Here is a 17,125-nt window from a genome sequence, read left to right on the forward strand (position 1 = left end):
GGGGTGGGCGGAGGCTGGTGTTGGTGGGGTGAGATGAAGAGGGGTGGGAGGAGGCTGGTTTTGATGGTGTAAAATGAGGAGGGGTGGGAGGAGGCTGGTGTTGATGGGGTGAGATGAAGAGTGGTGGGAGGAGGCTGGTGTTGATGGGGGAGATGAAGAGGGGTGGGAGGAGGCTGGTGTTGACGGGGTGAGATGAAGAGGGGTGGGAGGAGGCTGGTGTTGATGGGGTGAGATGAAGAGGGGTGGGAGGAGGCTGGTGTTGACGGGGTGAGATGAAGAGGGGTGGGAGGAGGCTGGTGTTGACGGGGTGAGATGAAGAGGGGTGGGAGGAGGCTCATGTGGAGCACAAACACCTGGATGGACCAGTTGGGCCGAATGCCCTCTTTCGGTGCAATGGACTCGATGTAACTCCAGGAAGGAGCTGGCTGATTTTTGCTCTATTTACATGCACGGTACATATTAAATAACATTGTATCTCACTTAACTATTTCTCAAAAGATGTGTCGAGCTTGATAAAGATATCATCGCCTGCCGAGATCAGAGAGGGAATGGAAGTGACATTAAATTGCTCGGTGAAGTTTTTGTGCCCTGGCCTCCTCCGATGGTACGGTGCTGATGGTTTAAACAGGTCCTCTTCATCAGAAACCGCTGGCACTGCCCAAAACGGATGGGTGACCCATGCAACGTCGAAATTTGTCACATCCTACAAACACAATGGGAGGACACTGAGATGCGAACATCTCTCTGTACAAAACGAATCTCACTTCAAAAGCATCACCTTAAATGTGAAGTGTAAGTAATCCAGAGCTCAGCATCAAGCCTGCTTTCGGTGAGGTGTTAGTGATCAGAGCAGGTACCTAACTCGCTTCAGCTTGACCCAATCGCTTCAGCATTCTCCAGCATCTCTGAGAAAGAAGGTCGTGGGTTCGAAAGACCCACTCCAGAGATTCAAGCCCCAAAATCCAGGTCGGCACTCTCAGTGACAGTACTGAGGGAGCGCCGTACTGCCGGAGGGCTGGTACTGAGGGACCGCCGCACTGCCGGAGGGCCGATACTGAGGGACCGCCGCACGGCCGGAGGGCCGGTACTGAGGGACCGCCGCACGGCCGGAGGGCCGGTACTGAGGGACCGCCGCACTGTCGGAGGGCCGGTACTGAGGGACCGCCGCACTGTCAGAGGGGCAGTACTGAGGGAGCGCCGTACTGTCGGAGGGGCAGTACTGAGGGAGCGCTGCACTGTCGGAGGGGCAGTACTGAGGGAGCGCTGCACTGTCGGAGGGGCAGTACTGAGGGAGCGCCATACTGTCGGAGGGGCAGTACTGGGGGAGCGCCGCACTATCGGAGGGGCAGTACTGAGGGAGCGCTGCACTGTCGGAGGGGCAGTACTGAGGGAGCGCTGCACTGTCGGAGGGCCGGTACTGATTGACCGCCGCACTGTCGGAGGGGCAGTACTGAGGGAGCACCGCACTGTCGGAGGGGCAGTACTGAGGGAGCGCCGCACTGTCGGAGGGGCAGTACTGAGAGAGCGCCGCACTGTCGGAGGGGGAGTACTGAGAGAGCGCTGCACTGTCCGCTGGGGAGTACTGAGGGAGCGCCGCACTGTCGGAGGGGCAGTACTGAGTGAGCGCTGCACTGTCGCAGGGGCAGTACTGAGGGAGCGCCGCACTGTTGGTGGGGCAGTACTGAGGGAGCGCCGCACTGTCGGAGGGGCAGTACTGAGGGAGCGCCGCACTGTCGGAGGGGCAGTACTGAGGGAGCGCCGTACTGTCGGTGGGGCAGTACTGAGGGAGTGCCGCACTGTCGGAGGGGCAGTACTGAGGGAGAGCCGCACTGTCGGTGGGGCAGTACTGAGGGAGTGCCGCACTGTCGGAGGGGCAATACTGAGGGAGCGCTGCACTGTCGGAGGGGCAGTACTGATGGAGCGCAGCGCTGTCGGAGGGGCAGTACTGAGGGAGTGCTGCACTATCGGAGGGGCAGTACTGAGGGAGCACCGCACTGTCGGAGGGGCAGTACTGAGGGAGCGCTGCACTGTCAGAGGGGCAGTACTGAGGGAGCGCCGCACTGTCGGAGGGGCAGTACTGAGGGAGCGCTGCACTGTCGGAGGGCCGGTACTGAGGGACCGCCGCACTGTCGGAGGGGCAATACTGAGGGAGCGCCGCACTGTCGGAGGGGCAGTACTGAGGGAGCGCCGCACTGTCGGAGGGGCAGTACTGAGGTAGCGCCGCACTGTTGGAGGGGGAGTACTGAGAGAGTGCCGCACTGTCGGAGGGGCAATACTGAGGGAGCGCCGCACTGTCGGAGGGGCAGTACTGAGGGAGCGCCGCACTGTCGGAGGGGCTGTACTGAGGGAGTGCCGCACTGTCGGTGGGGCAGTACTGAGGGAGAGCCGCACTGTCGGAGGTGCCAGCTTTTGGACGAGACATTAAACCGAGGCTCCGTCTGCTTTCTCAAATGGCCATAAAGAATCCCCGGGCAAAGAGCAGGGGGGTTCTCCCAGGTGTCCTGGCCAATATTTATCCTTCAACCAAAATACACGGGAGCAGCGCAGATTCCCCAGAATGATACCCGGGGCTGAAAGGGTTAAATCACGAGGACAGGTTGGCACAGACTGGGCTTGTGTTCCCTGGAAATTAGAAGATTAAGGGCTGATCTAATCGAGGTGTTTGAGATGATTAAAGGATTCGACAGGGTCGAGAGAGAGAAACTATTTCCTCTGGTGGGGGGAGTCCAGAACAAGGGGGCAGAACCTTAAAATTAGAGCCAGGCCGTTCAGGGGTGATGTCAGGAAGCACTTCTTCACACAAAGGGTGGGGAAATCTGGAACTCTCTCCCCCCAAAAAAAGCTGAGGCTGGGGATCAAATGGAAATTTCAATGCTGAGATCGATAGATTTGTGTTGGGTAAGGGTATTAAGGGTTACGGAACCGAGGCGGGTAGATGGAGTGAACATACAGATTAGCCGCGATCTAATTGAATGGCGGAATAGGCTCGAGGGGCTGAATGGGCCTCCTCCTGTTCCTGTGTAACAGACTCGAGGGGCTGAATGGACCTCCTCCTGTTCCTGTGTAACAGGCTCGAGGGGCTGAATGGGCCTCCTCCTGTTCCTGTGTAACAGGCTCGAGGGGCTGAATGGACCTCCTCCTGTTCCTGTGTAACAGGCTCGAGGGGCTGAATGGGCCTCCTCCTGTTCCTGTGTAACAGGCTCGAGGGGCTGAATGGGCCTCCTCCTGTTCCTGTGTAACAGGCTCAAGGGGCTGAATGGGCCTCCTCCTGTTCCTGTGTAACAGGCTCGAGGGGCTGAATGGGCCTCCTCCTGTTCCTGTGTAACAGGCTCGAGGGGCTGAATGGGTCTCCTCCTGTTCCTGTGCAACAGGCTCGAGGGGCTGAATGGGCCTCCTCCTGTTCCTGTGTAACAGGCTCGAGGGGCTGAATGGGCCTCCTCCTGTTCCTGTGTAACAGGCTCGAGGGTCTGAATGGGCCTCCTCCTGTTCCAGTGTAGCAGGCTCGAGGGGTGGAATGGGCCTCCTCCTGTTACTGTGTAACAGGCTCGAGGGGCTGAATGGGCCTCCTGTTCCTGTGTAACAGGCCCGAGGGGCTGAATGGGCCTCCTCCTGTTCCTGTGTAACAGGCCAGAGGGACTGAATGGGACTCCTCCTGTTCCTGTGTAACAGGCTCGAGGGGCTGAATGGGCCTCCTCCTGTTCCTGTGTAACAGGCTCGAGGGGCTGAATGGGCCTCCTCCTGTTCCTGTGTAACAGGCCAGAGGGACTGAATGGGACTCCTCCTGTTCCTGTGTAACAGGCTCGAGGGGCTGAATGGGCCTCCTCCTGTTCCTGTGTAACAGGCTCGAGAGGGGCTGAATGGGCCTCCTCCTGTTCCTGTGTAACAGGCTCGAGGGGCTGAATGGGCTCCTCCTGTTCCTGTGTAACAGGCTCGAGGGGCTGAATGGGCCTCCTCCTGTTCCTTTGTAACAGGCTCGAGGGGCTGAATGGGTCTCCTCCTGTTCCTGTGTCACTATCTCATCGCTGTTTCTATGACCTTGCACGGACAATTTTGCCTCTATTGGGAACTCATTGTCTACGATGCGCTTTGGGAAGTCTTGAGACCCGATGAGTTTATTCTCCCTGCGCTCTGCGACCTCCGGCTCGTGTTAACGGACTGCATTGATTCTGCTCCTTTTTGTTCACCAGATGCCCCGAAGCAGGTTTACATTGCCTCCTCCCGCAATACGCCAATCCGTGCAGGTGGTACGATGATGTTAAAATGTGGGGTCTCCACCAGTAACCCTCCAGTAACAGGCTACAAATGGCGTACAAGGGATAGCGCTCAGTCCTCTGGATCCAAGACTGGAGAAACACTGAACATCCCATCAGCTTATCAGTATAATCACTACCAGTGTGAAGCGACTAATGCAGTCGGAACAACCTCCTCTGATGAAATCAGCCTGCCAATATTAAGTAAGTATCGGGGCCTCCTTTACCTCCCGCCCTCTGTAAACTTCATTTCATCCAAAACTTTGCTGTCCTAACTCGCACCCAGTCCCGTTCACCCATCAACCACCCTGTCGCTCGCTGACCAACACTGGCTCCCAGTCCGGCAACACCTCGATTTTATAATTCTCATCCTCGTGTTCAAATCCCTCCATGGCCTCCTCGCCCCCCGCTCCCTATCTCTGTAACTTCCTCCAGCCCCCTACAACCCTCCCTATCTCTGTAACCTCCTCCAGCCCTACAACCCTCCCTATCTCTGTAACCTCCTCCAGCCCCTACAACCCTCCCTATCTCTGTAACCTCCTCCAGCCCCTACAACCATCCCTATCTCTGTAACCCCCTCCAGCCCCTACAACCCTCCCTATCTCTGTAACCCCCTCCAGCCCCTACAACACTCCCTATCTCTGTAACCCCCTCCAGCCACTACAACCCTCCCTATCTCTGTAACCCCCTCCAGCCCCTACAAACCTCCCTATCTCTGTAACCTCCTCCAGCCCCTACAACCCTCCCTATCTCTGTAACCCCCTCCAGCCCCTACAACCCTCCCTATCTCTGTAGCCTCCTCCAGCCCCTACAACCCCCCCTATCTCTGTAACCTCCTCCAGCCCCCTACAACCCTCCCTATCTCTGTAACCTCCTCCAGCCCCTACAACCCTCCCTATCTCTGTAATATCCTCCAGCCCCCTACAACCCTCCCTATCTCTGTAACCTCCTCCAGCCCCTACAACCCTCCCTATCTCTGTAACCTCCTCCAGCCCGCTACAACCCTCCCTATCTCTGTAACCTCCTCCAGCCCCTACAACCCTCCCTATCTCTGTAACCTCCTCCAGCCCCTACAACCCTCCCTATCTCTGTAACCTCCTCCAGCCCCTACAACCCTCCCTATCTCTGTAACCTCCTCCAGCCCCTACAACCCTCCCAGATCTCTGTGCTCCTCCAATTCTGGCCTCTTGTCCATCCCCCCGATTTCCACCGCTCCACCATTGGCGGCCGTGCCTTCAGCCTGGGCCCCGAGCTCTGGAATTCCCTCCCTAAACCTCTCCGCCTCTCTCTCTCCTCCTTTAAGACGCTCCTTAAAAGCGAATAGCCAGATTCTGTGCTGTAAATGCTTTGTAATTATCATTCCTGAGGGGATTTGATCCTGGAACCCAGGAATTCTCCAACCCCTTGCGCTGTCCCATCACTCGCACCAGCTCCGATATCACTTTAACCCTCACCGTTGTCTGGTTGTGCCTTGATTTGCGATGTTCACAGTCCTCACCCCGACCCTGTCTCTTGCAGGTAACCAAAACTGGGGCGTGTGGGCTCCGCTTGCAATGAGGGCCCTGGAAGGATCCTGTGTGACTATTCCTTGCCAATTCAGCTGTCCCAGTGACATTAAGAAAGCTGCCGAAAAGATTGGGATTTGGCTAAAGGACGACCATTATGATGGACCTAAAGTACATCACAGCAAAGAAGGCAGTGATGCTGATTATACAGGACGGGTAGAGTTCCTTGGAAATATGGACAGCGGAAGCTGTACCTTGAAGATAAAGAATTTAACGGGGACAGACAGCGGGAAATATTATTTCCGAATGAAATTGGGCGGAGCAAAATGGTCAACGCAAGTCGGGGTCAAACTGCTGGTATCTGGTGAGTTTGAGAAAGAAATCGGCCTATCTACTTTCTATACTGTGTCAGTGGTGGCTCAGAGGGTTTAGCTCGCTCTCTTGCTCTCTCTCTCTCGCCTCTGAGTCAGGCGGTCATGGGTTTGAGGCCCACGCCAGACACTCGAGCCCCATAATCCAGGCTGACACTCCCTGCTGCCAGTACTGAGGGAGCGCCACACTGTCGGAGGGGCAGTACTGAGGGAGCGCCACACTGTCGGAGGAGCAGTACTGAGGGAGCGCCGCACTGTCGGAGGGGCAGTACTGAGGGAGCGCCGCACTGTCGGAGGGGCAGTACTGAGGGAGCGCCACACTGTCGAAGGGGCAGTACTGAGGGAGTGCCACACTGTCAGAGGGGCAGTACTGAGGGAGCGCCACACTGTCGAAGGGGCAGTACTGAGGGAGCGCCGCACTGTCGGAGGGGCAGTACTGAGGAAGCGCCGCACTGTCGGAGGGGCAGTACTGAGGGAGGGCTGCACTGTCGGAGGGGCAGTACTGAGGAAGCGTCACACTGTCGGAGGTGCCCTACTGATGGAGCACCGCACTGTCGGAGGGGCAGTACTGAGGAAGCGTCACACTTTCGGAGGGGCAGTAGAGAGGGAGCGCTGCACTGTCGGAGGGGCAGTACTGAGGGAGCGCAGCACTGTCGGAGGGGCAGTACTGAGGGAGCGGTGCACTGTCGGAGGGGCAATACTGAGGGAGTGCCGCACTGTCAGAGGGGTAGTACTGAGGAAGCGTCACACTTTCGGAGGGGCCATCTCTCGAATGAGACGATAAATCAAAGCCCACTCGGCTGGTCATAAAAGATCCAATGGCCACTATTTCGAAGAAGAGTCGGGGAGTTCTCCCCGGTATCCTGGGCAACTAGGGATGGGCAATAAATGCCGGATTGCCAGCGATGCCCAAATCCCAAGAATGAATTGTAAGATTAACAAAACACTTGCCTCTCCTTCTAAGTGAGCGAGATTGAAAACTTTGAAACTTCAGGTCACTTTGAGAGCGAAGATTCCCTTTCTGATCATTTGATAATTAAACATTGCCATCTGCTGGAATTGACAATGAAGAGCGGGACATGGTGAATGGGCTGGATAGAACCGAGACCAATACTGCCCCTCCGACAGTGCGACGCTCCCTCAGTACTGCCCCTCCGACAGTGCGGCGCTCCCTCAGTACTGCCCCTCCGACAGTGCGGCGCTCCCTCAGTACTGCCCCTCCGACAGTGCGGCGCTCCCTCAGTACTGCCCCTCCGACAGTGCGGCGCTCCCTCAGTGCTGCCCCTCCGACAGTGCGGCGCTCCCTCAGTACAGCCCCTCCGACAGTGCGGCTCTCCCTCAGTACTGAGCCTCCGACAGTGCGGCGCTCCCTCAGTACTGCCCCTCCGACAGTGCGGCGCTCCCTCAGTACTGCCCCTCCGACAGTGCAGCTCTCCCTCAGTACTGCCCCTCCGACAGTGCGGCGCTCCCTCAGTACTGCACCTCCGACAGTGCGGCGCTCCCTCAGTACTGCCCCTCCGAAAGTGCGGCGCTCCCTCAGTACTGCCCCTCCGACAGTGCGGCTCTCCCTCAGCACTGCCCATCCGACAGTGCGGCGCTCCCTCAGCACTGCCCCTCCGACAGTGCGGCGCTCCCTCAGTACTGACCCTCCGACAGTGTGGCGCTCCCTCAGAACTGCCTCTCCGGCAGTGCGGCTCTCCCTCAGTACTGCCCCTCCGACAGTGCAGCGCTCCCTCAGTACTACCCCTCCGACAGTGCAGCGCTCACTCAGTACTGCACCTCCAGCAGTGCGGCCCTCACTCAGTACTGCCCCTCCGACAGTGCGGCGCTCCCTCTGTACTGCCCCTCCGACAGTGCAGCGCTCCCTCAGTACTGACCCTCCGACAGTGCGGCGCTCCCTCAGTAAAGACCCTCCGACAGTGCGGCGCTCCCTTAGTACTGCCCCTCCGACAGTGCGGCACTCCCTCAGTACTGCCCCTCCGACAGTTCGGCGCTTCCTCAGTACTGCCCCTCCGACAGTGCGGCACTCCCTCAGTACTGCCCCTCCGAAATTTCGGCTCTCCCTCAGTACTGCCCCTCCGACATTTCGGCTCTCCCTCAGTACTGCCCGTCCGACAGTGCAGCGCTCCCTCAGTACTGCACCTCCGGCATTGCGGCCCTCACTCAGTACTGACCCTCTGACAGTGCGGCGCTCCCTCAGTACTGCACCTCCGACAGTGCGCCCCTCCCTCAGTACTGATCCTCTGACAGTGCTGCGCTCCCTCAGTACTGCGCCACCGACAGTGCGGGGCTCCCTCAGGACAGACCCTCCGATGGTGTGGCGCTCCCTCAGTACCGCCCCTCTGACAGTGCGGCGCTCCCTCACTACTGCCCCTCCGACAGTGCGGCACACCCTCAGTACTGACCCTCCGACAGTGTGGCGCTCCCTCAGTACTGCCCCTCCAAAATTGCGGCGCTCCCTCAGTACTGCCCCTCTGACAGTGCGGCGCTCCCTCAGTACTGCCCCTCCGACAATGCGGCTCTCCCTCACTACTGCCCCTCTGACAGTGCTGCAATACCTCAGTACAGCCCCTCCGACAGTGCGGAGCTCCCTCAGTACTGCCCCTCCGACAGTGCGGCGCTCCCTCAGTACTGACCCGCCGACAGTGCGGCGCTCCCTCAGTACTGTCCCTCCGACAGAGCAGCGCTCCCTCAGTACTGCCCCTCCGACAGTGCGGCGCTCCCTCAGTACTGCCCCTCCGACAGTGCGGCGCTCCCTCAGTACCGCCCCTCCGACAGTGCGGCGCTCCCTCAGTAGAGCCCCTCCGACAGTTCGGCGCTCCCTCACTACTGCCCCTCTGACAGTGCGGCGCTCACTCAGTACTGTGCCTCCGACAGTGCGCGGCTCCCTCAGTACTGACCCTCCGACAGTGTGGCGCTCTCTCAGTACTGCCCCTCCAACAGTGCGGCGCTCCCTCAGAACTGCCCCTCCGGCAGTGCGGTGCTCCCTCAGTGCAGCCCCTCCGACAGTGCGGCGCTCCCTCAGTACTGCCCCTCCGACAGTGCGGCGCTCCCTCAATACTGCCCCTCCGACAGTGCGGCCCTCCCTCAGTACTGCCCCTCCGACAGTGCGGCGCTCCCTCAGTACTGCCCCTCCGACGGTGCGGCACTCCCTCAGTACAGCCCCTCCAAGCGTGCGGTGCTCCCTCAGTACTGCCCCTCCGACAGTGCGGCGCTCCCTCAGTACTCACCCACCGACAGTGCGGCGCTCCCTCAGTACTGCCCCTCTGACAGTGCAGCGCTCCCTCAGTACTGCCCCTCCGACAGTGCGGCGCTCCCTCAGTACTGCCCCTCCGACAGTGCAGCGCTCACTCAGTACTGCGCCTCCGGCAGTGCGGCCCTCACTCAGTACTGACCCTCTGACAGTGCGGCGCTCCCTCAGTAATGCACCTCCGGCAGTGCGGCGCTCCCTCAGTACTGACCCTCCGACAGTGCGGCGCTCCCTCAGTACTGCCCCTCCGACAGTGCGGCGCTCCCTCAGTACTGACCCTCCGACAGTGCGGCGCCCCCTCAGTACTGCCCCTCCGACAGTGCGGCGCTCCCTCAGTACCGCCCCTCCGACAGTACGGCGCTCCCTCAGTACTGCCCCTCCGACAGTGCGGCGCTCCCTCAGTACTGCCCCTCCGACAGTGCAGCGCTCACTCAGTACTGCACCTCCGGCAGTGCGGCCCTCACTCAGTACTGACCCTCTGACAGTGCAGCGCTCCCTCAGTACTGCACCTCCGACAGCGCGCCCCTCCCTCAGTATTGATCCTCCGACAGTGCGGGGCTCCCTCAGGACTGATCCTCCGATGGTGTGGCGCTCCCTCAGTACTGCCCCTCCGACAGTGCGGCACACCCTCAGTCCTGACCCTCCGACAGTGCGGCGCTCCCTCAGTACTGCCCCCCGAGAGTGCGGCGCTCCCTCAGTACTGCCCCTCTGACAGTGCGGCGCTCCCTCAGTACTGCCCCTCCGATAGTGCGGGTCTCCCTCAGTACTGCCCCTCCGACAGTGCGGCGCTCCCTCAGTACTGTCCCTCCAACAGTGCGGCGCTCCCTCAGTTCTGCCCCTCTGACAGTGCGGCACTCCCTCAGTACCGCCCCTCCGACAGTGCGGCGCTCCCTCAGTACTGCCCCTCTGACAGTTCTGGCACTGGGGAGTGTCGGCCTGGATTACCGGGTCTCTGGAGGTGCGGCTGGATCCCACAAAGCTTCAGACGCTTTAATTTGTTGGTCAATTCCACAGAGTATCTGGAGGAACCAGAGATTAAACCACCTTTGGATATCGTGGAGGGGACGAAAGCCACTGTGACCTGTTCTGTGCACAGTTTTTGCCCTGAAGACATCCCTGCTTTGGAGTGGAAAGTCCCTGACTCGAGCATCCTGTCGGAGACGCGGAAAGATTACAGGGATAACATGTGGACATATAGCCGCGACGTGACAGTCACCCCGACGTTCGAGCAACGAGATCGGATGCTAACGTGCAAGGCCCAGTTTGGGCGCAAGCCCATTTCTGCCCAAAGTGAAGTCAAACTGAACGTCAAGTGTAAGTATCTGGGCCAGACGGTTCGCATCCTCGGTGTCATATTTGACCCTGAGATGAGCTTCCGACCACATATCCGCAGCATAACAAAGACCGCCTACTTACACCTCCGTAACCTCGCCCGTCTCCGTCACTGCCTCAGCTCATCCGCTGCTGAAACCCTCATCCATGACTTTGTTACCTCCAGGCTCGACTATTCCAACGCACTCCTGGCCGGCCTCCCACATTCCACCCCAAGTAAACCTGAGGTCATCCAAAACTCTGCTGCCCCGTGTCCGAACTCGCACCAAATCCCGTTCGCCCATCACCGCTGTGCTCGTTGACCTACACTGGCTCCCGGTTAAGCAGCACCTCGATTTTAAATCCCTCCATGGCCTCCTCGTCCCTGCATATCTCTGTAACCTCCTCCTGCCCCTCCACTCCTCCCGATCTCTGCAACCTCCTCCAGTGGCCAACAACCCTCCCTATCTCTGTAACCTCATCCAGCCCCTCCACTCCTCCCTATCTCTGTAACCTTCTCCAGTCGCCTACAGCCCTCCCTATCTCTGTAACCTCCTCCAGCCCACTACAACCATCACTATCTCTGTAACATCCTCCAGCCCCGACAACCCTCCCTATCTCTGTAACCTCATCCAGCCCCCTACAACTCTCCCCATCTCTGTAACCTCCTCCAGCCCCTACAACACTCACTATCTCTGTAACCTCCTCCAGACCCTACAGCCCTCCCTATCTCTGTAACCTCCTCCAGCCCCTACAAACATCGCCATCTCTGTAACCTCCTCCAGCCCCAACAACACTCCCTATCTCTGTAACCTCCTCCAGCACCTACAACACTCCCTATCTCTGTAACCTCCTCCAGCCCCCTACATCCCTCCCTATCTATGTAACCTCCTCCAGCCCCTAAAACACTCCCTATCTCTGTAACCTTCTACAGCCCCTACAACCCTCCCTACCTCTGTAACCTCCTCCAGCCCCTTCAACCCTCCCTATCTCTGTAACGTCCTCCAGGCCCTACAACCCTCCCTATCTCTGTAACCTCTTCCAGCCCCTACAGCCCACCCTATGTCTGTAAAATCCCCCAGCACCCTACAACCCTCCCTACCTCTGTAACCTCCTCCAGCCCCTACAACCCTTCCTATCTTTGTAATCTCCTCCAGCCCCCTGCAACCCTCCCTATCTCTGTAACCTCCTCCAGCCCCTACAACCCTCCCTATCTCTGTCACATCCTCCAGGCCCTACAACCCTCCCTATCTCTGTAACCTCCTCCAGCCCCTACAACCCTCCCTATCTCTGTCACCTCCTCCAGCCCCGACAACCCTTCCTATCTTTGTAATCTCCTCCAGCCCCCTGCAACCCTCCCTATCTCTGTAACTTCCTCCAGCCCCTACAACCATCCCTTTCTCTGTAACCTCCTCCAGCCCCCTACAACCCTCCCTATCTCTGTCACCTCCTCCAGGCCCTACAACCCTCCCTATCTCTGTAACCTCCTCCAGCACCTACATCCCTCCCTATCTCTGTAACCTCCTCCAGCCCCTACAACCCTCCCTATCGCTGTAACCTCCTCCAGCCCCCTACAACCCTCACTATCTCTGTAACCTCCTCCAGCCCCTACAACCCTCCCTATCTCTGTCACTTCCTCCAGGCCCTAAAACCCTCCCTATCTCTGTAACCTCCTCCAGCCCCCTACAACCCTCACTATCCCTGCAACTTCCTCCAGCCCCTACAGCCCTCCCTATCTCTGTAACCTCCTCCAGCCCCTAAACCCCGCCCTATCTCTGTAAGCTCCTCCAGCCCCTACAAACCTCCCTATCTCTGTAACCTCCTCCAGGCCCGACAACCCTCTCTACCTCTGTAACCTCCTCCAGCACCTACAACCCTCCCTATCTCTGTAATCTCCTCCAGCCACTACAACCCTCCCTATCTCTGTAACCTGCTCCAGCCCCTACAACCCTCCCTATCTCTGTAACACCATCCAGACCCCTACAACCCTCCCTATCTCTGTAACCTCCTCCAGCACCTACATCCCTCCCTATCTCTGTAACCTCCTCCGGCCCCTACAACCCTCCCTATCTCTGTAATCTCCTCCAGCCACTACAACCCTCCCTATCTCTGTAACCTGCTCCAGCCCCTACAACCCTCCCTATCTCTGTAACACCATCCAGACCCCTACAACCCTCCCTATCTCTGTAACCTCCTCCAGCACCTACATCCCTCCCTATCTCTGTAACCTCCTCCGGCCCCTACAGCCCTCCCTATCTCTGTAACCTCCTCCAGCCCCTAAACCCCGCCCTATCTCTGTAAGCTCCTCCAGCCCCTACAAACCTCCCTATCTCTGTAACCTCCTCCAGGCCCGACAACCCTCTCTATCTCTGTAACCTCCTCCAGCCACTACAACCCTCCCTATCTCTGTAACCTGCTCCAGCCCCTACAACCCTCCCTATCTCTGTAATCTCCTCCAGCCACTACAACCCTCCCTATCTCTGTAACCTGCTCCAGCCCCTACAACCCTCCCTATCTCTGTAACCCCCTCCAGCCCCTACAACCCTCCGAGATCTCTGCGCTCCTCCAATTCCGGCCTCTTGCGCATCCCCCGATTTCTTCGCTCCACCATTGGCGGCCGTGCCTTCAGCTGCCTTAGAAAAGAGAAGGCTTAGGGGTGACCTGATAGAGGTCTTTAAAATTATGAAGGGGTTCGATAGGGTACACGTAGAGAAGATGTTTCTACTTGTGGGGAGACCAGAACTAGGGGCCATTAATATAAGATAGTCACTGATAAATCCAATAGGGAATTCAGGAGAAACTTCTTTACCCAGAGAGTTGTGAGAATGGGGAACTCGTTACCACAGGGAGTGGTTGAGGCAATGAGGAAAGATACGTTTAAGGGGAAGCTGGATAAACACATGAGGGAGAAAGGAATAGAAGGATATGGTGATGGGGTGAGATGAAGAGGGGTGGGAGGAGGCTGGTGTTGATGGGGTGAGATGAAGAGGGGTGGGAGGAGGCTGGTGTTGATGGGGTGAGATGAAGAGGGGTGGGAGGAGGCTGGTGTTGATGGGGTGAGATGAAGAGGGGTGGGAGGAGGCTGGTGTTGATGCGGTGAGATGAAGAGGGGTGGGAGGAGGCTGGTGTTGATGGGGTGAGATGAAGAGGGGTGGGAGGAGGCTGGTGTTGATGGGGTGAGATGAAGAGGGGTGGGAGGAGGCTGGTGTTGATGGGGTGAGATGATGAGGGGTGGGAGGAGGCTGGTGTTGATGGGGTGAGATGAAGAAGGGTGGGAGGAGGCTGGTGTTGACGGGGTGAGATGAAGAGGGGTGGGAGGAGGCTGGTGTTGATAGGGTGAGATGAAGAGGGGTGGGAGGAGGCTGATGTTAATGGGGAAGATGAAGAGGGGTGGGAGGAGGCTGGTACTGATGGGGTGAGATGAAGAGGGGTGGGAGGAGGCTGGTGTTGATGGGGTGAGATGGAGAGGGGTGGGAGGAGGCTGGTGTTGATGGGGTGAGATGAAGAGGGGTGGGAGGAGGCTGGTGTTGACGGTGTGAGATGAAGAGGGGTGGGAGGAGGCTGGTGTTGATGGGGTGAGATGAAGAGGTGTGGGAGGAGGCTGGTGTTGATGGGGTGAGATGAAGAGGGGTGGGAGGAGGCTGGTGTTGATGGGGTGAGATGAAGAGAGGTGGGAGGAGGCTGGTTTTGATGGGGTGAGATGAAGAGGGGTGGGAGGAGGCTGGTGTTGATGGGGTGAGATGAAGAGGGGTGGGAGGAGTCTGGTGTTGATGGGGAGATGAGGGGTGGGAGGAGGCTGGTGTTGATGGGGTGAGATGAAGAGGGGTGGGAGGAGGCTGGTGTTGATGGGGTGAGATGAAGAGGGGTGGGAGGAGGCTGCTGTTGACGGGGTGAGATGAAGAGGGGTGGGAGGAGGCTGCTGTTGATGGGGTGAGATGAAGAGGTGTGGGAGGAGGCTGGTTTTGAAGGTGTGAGATGAAGAGGGGTGGGAGGAGGCTGGTGTTGATGGGGTGAGATGAAGAGGTGTGGGAGGAGGCTGGTGTTGATGGGGTGAGATGAAGAGGGGTGGGAGGAGGCTGGTGTTGATGGGGTGAGATGAAGAGGTGTGGGAGGAGGCTGGTGTTGATGGGGGAGATGAAGAGGGGTGGGAGGAGGCTGGTGTTGATGGGGTGAGACGAAGAGGGGTGGGAGGAGGCTGGTGTGGGGCATAAACACCGGCACGGAGCAGTGGGGCCGAATGGCCTGTTTCCTGGGTTGTACTTTCTATTTAACTCCTTTGTGCATTTGCAGATCATCCGAGAAACACCAGCATCTCAGTGACAGTAAATGGGATAACAATGGGCCACAGCATGAAAGAGGGGGACTCTGTCACTTTAAGCTGCGATGCCCTCAACAGTAACCCAGCAGTCAGCGATTACACCTGGTACAAGAGTGGACATCAGATCAGCTACAAGTGGGATCAGAAGCTGCGGTTTCAAACAATCTCTTACACAGACTACGGGAATTACTCCTGCATTGCTTCCAACACCATGGGGAGAAGCAGCCCATCCGAGACCCTCTCTGTGAAGGGGCAGTGTAAGTATTTTGTAGGGTGAAGCTCTGTTTGTAGCGGTAAGGACTGGGACCATTGAGGGGACAGGGTCTCTTTAATGCTGCCTTCGTATTGAGGCGAGTGTGTGCCTCAGTCTCTACAACCGGGAGGGAGGGTAAACAAGAGCCCAGAAACATTCGTGCCTGGCAATGACTATCTCCAGCAAGCGAGAGTCTAACCACTGCCCCTTGACACTCAATGGTATTTCCATCGCCGAATCCCCCACCATCAACATCCTGGGGGTTACCATTGACCAGAAACTTTACTGGACCAGCCACATAAATACTGTGGCAACAAGAGCAGGTCAGAGGCTGGGTATTCTGCGGCAAGTGTCTCACCTCCTGACTCCCCAAAGCCTTTCCACCATCTACAAGGCACAAGTAAGGAGTGTGATGGAATACTCTCCACTTGCCTGGATGAGTGCAGCTCCAACAACACTCAAGAAGCTCGACACCATCCAGGACAAAGCAGCCCGCTTGATTGGCACCCCATACACCACCTTAAACATTCACTCCCTCCACCACCGGCGCACCGTGGCTGCAGTGTGGACCATCTACAACATGCACTGCAGCAACTCGCCAAGGCTTCTTCGGCAGCTCCTCCCAAACCCGCTGTGGTGTATGTAACCTGTTCCACCTTAAGAGATGTACTACTTTCTCTGGCTGCTGTATACGTAATACCGGTGGTGACCACCGGTATATAAGCACTGTGTAGTAATATTGTATTTAGTATAGTCCTGACCTCCAATCAGTAAAGACCTGTTGAACTTTAATCTTGTAGTCTGTGTTAGTAATTACAACTAAAACGCACAGACTTAACAGTGGCGACGAGTCCGATTCTTACCCTGCGGCAGTTTATATCCACGGCGGCTTCGTCCACAGAACGGGCGTCGAAGAGAGGCTTCCACCCTCATCACCCTGCTGGAAGACACGTCGCGCGGCAGACATCGAGAAACCAGAGTGCAGAAGACATCCTGAACTCGAAGCCTCCATCAGCGGCTGTCAGCTATCTTCTTTCTACCTCGGTGGTGGGTAAGCCGGGCAGCGACGCGACCAGAAAGTCGGCCGCGTTGGCTGTACAGACGGGGAGGGAAGATGGAGGAATAAGGGCGGTGAGATCGATCGCGACCGGAGATAAGGGCCGGGCCGCATTCGGGCCGAAAGGCGCAGCACGGGGACATCAATCGCGGCTGGTGATAAGGGCCGGGCCACATTCGGGCTAAAAAGGCACAGCGTCTGGGGCAACTGAAGGCGCGAGAGCCGCGGTGAAGCGGAGACAGCGTCGGGGGACGGGTGAAGACCGCCAAGCGTGGGAAAACCGCCATTTTTTAGGCGGAGGACGAAGACAAGAGCGGGAAGCCGCCATCTTGGATAAAAATTAAAATAAATTAAATTGCAACGATGCCTAAACATGGGAACATTAATACCTTTGATAGCAACATTGAAGATTGGGCCATGTATGTAGAACGCATACAAAATTATTGTAAAGCAAATAAAATCCCAGATGAAGAGAAAGCACTAACATTATTAAACTTAATGGGTCCAAAGACATACGGGCAATTGAAACACCTTTTATCACCAGATGAACCAGCGGATAAGACATTCGAGGAGATTGTTACTGTCCTGAAAAATCATCTAAACCCCACGCCGCTGATGCTAGCAGAACGATTTAAATTTTACAGCAGAAGGCAGCTGAAGGATGAAAGCAATGCTGAATATTTAATGGAATTGCGTAAGCTAGCAAAGTACTGTCAGTTTGGAACGAGACTGACAGAGGCGCTACGAGATAAATTTGTGTGTGGTTTATTAAAAGAAGATACACAAAAGCGACTGCTCGAGGAGAATGAG

General features: G+C 57.4%; 1 protein-coding gene across 1 annotated transcript in view; it reads left to right on the forward strand.

Moving 5' to 3' along the window:
* Window positions 1-491: 491 nt before the first annotated feature.
* The window catches only part of LOC147110139 (B-cell receptor CD22-like), a gene marked incomplete at its 5' end in the record, with an annotated part of 58,856 nt that continues 42,222 nt past the window's right edge, over window positions 492-17,125 (forward strand). Inside the window, 5 exon segments of the mRNA XM_086002471.1 lie at window positions 492-792; window positions 4,188-4,454; window positions 5,769-6,119; window positions 10,391-10,690; window positions 14,978-15,262. Of these exon segments, the coding sequence (XP_085858597.1) occupies window positions 492-792; window positions 4,188-4,454; window positions 5,769-6,119; window positions 10,391-10,690; window positions 14,978-15,262 (1,504 nt within the window).

The sequence above is a fragment of the Somniosus microcephalus genome, chromosome 12 (genome assembly GCF_052327205.1).
Source record: "Somniosus microcephalus isolate GS21.2 chromosome 12, FLI_Smic_1.0, whole genome shotgun sequence".
In the NCBI taxonomy this organism is placed as follows: Eukaryota; Metazoa; Chordata; class Chondrichthyes; order Squaliformes; family Somniosidae; genus Somniosus; species Somniosus microcephalus.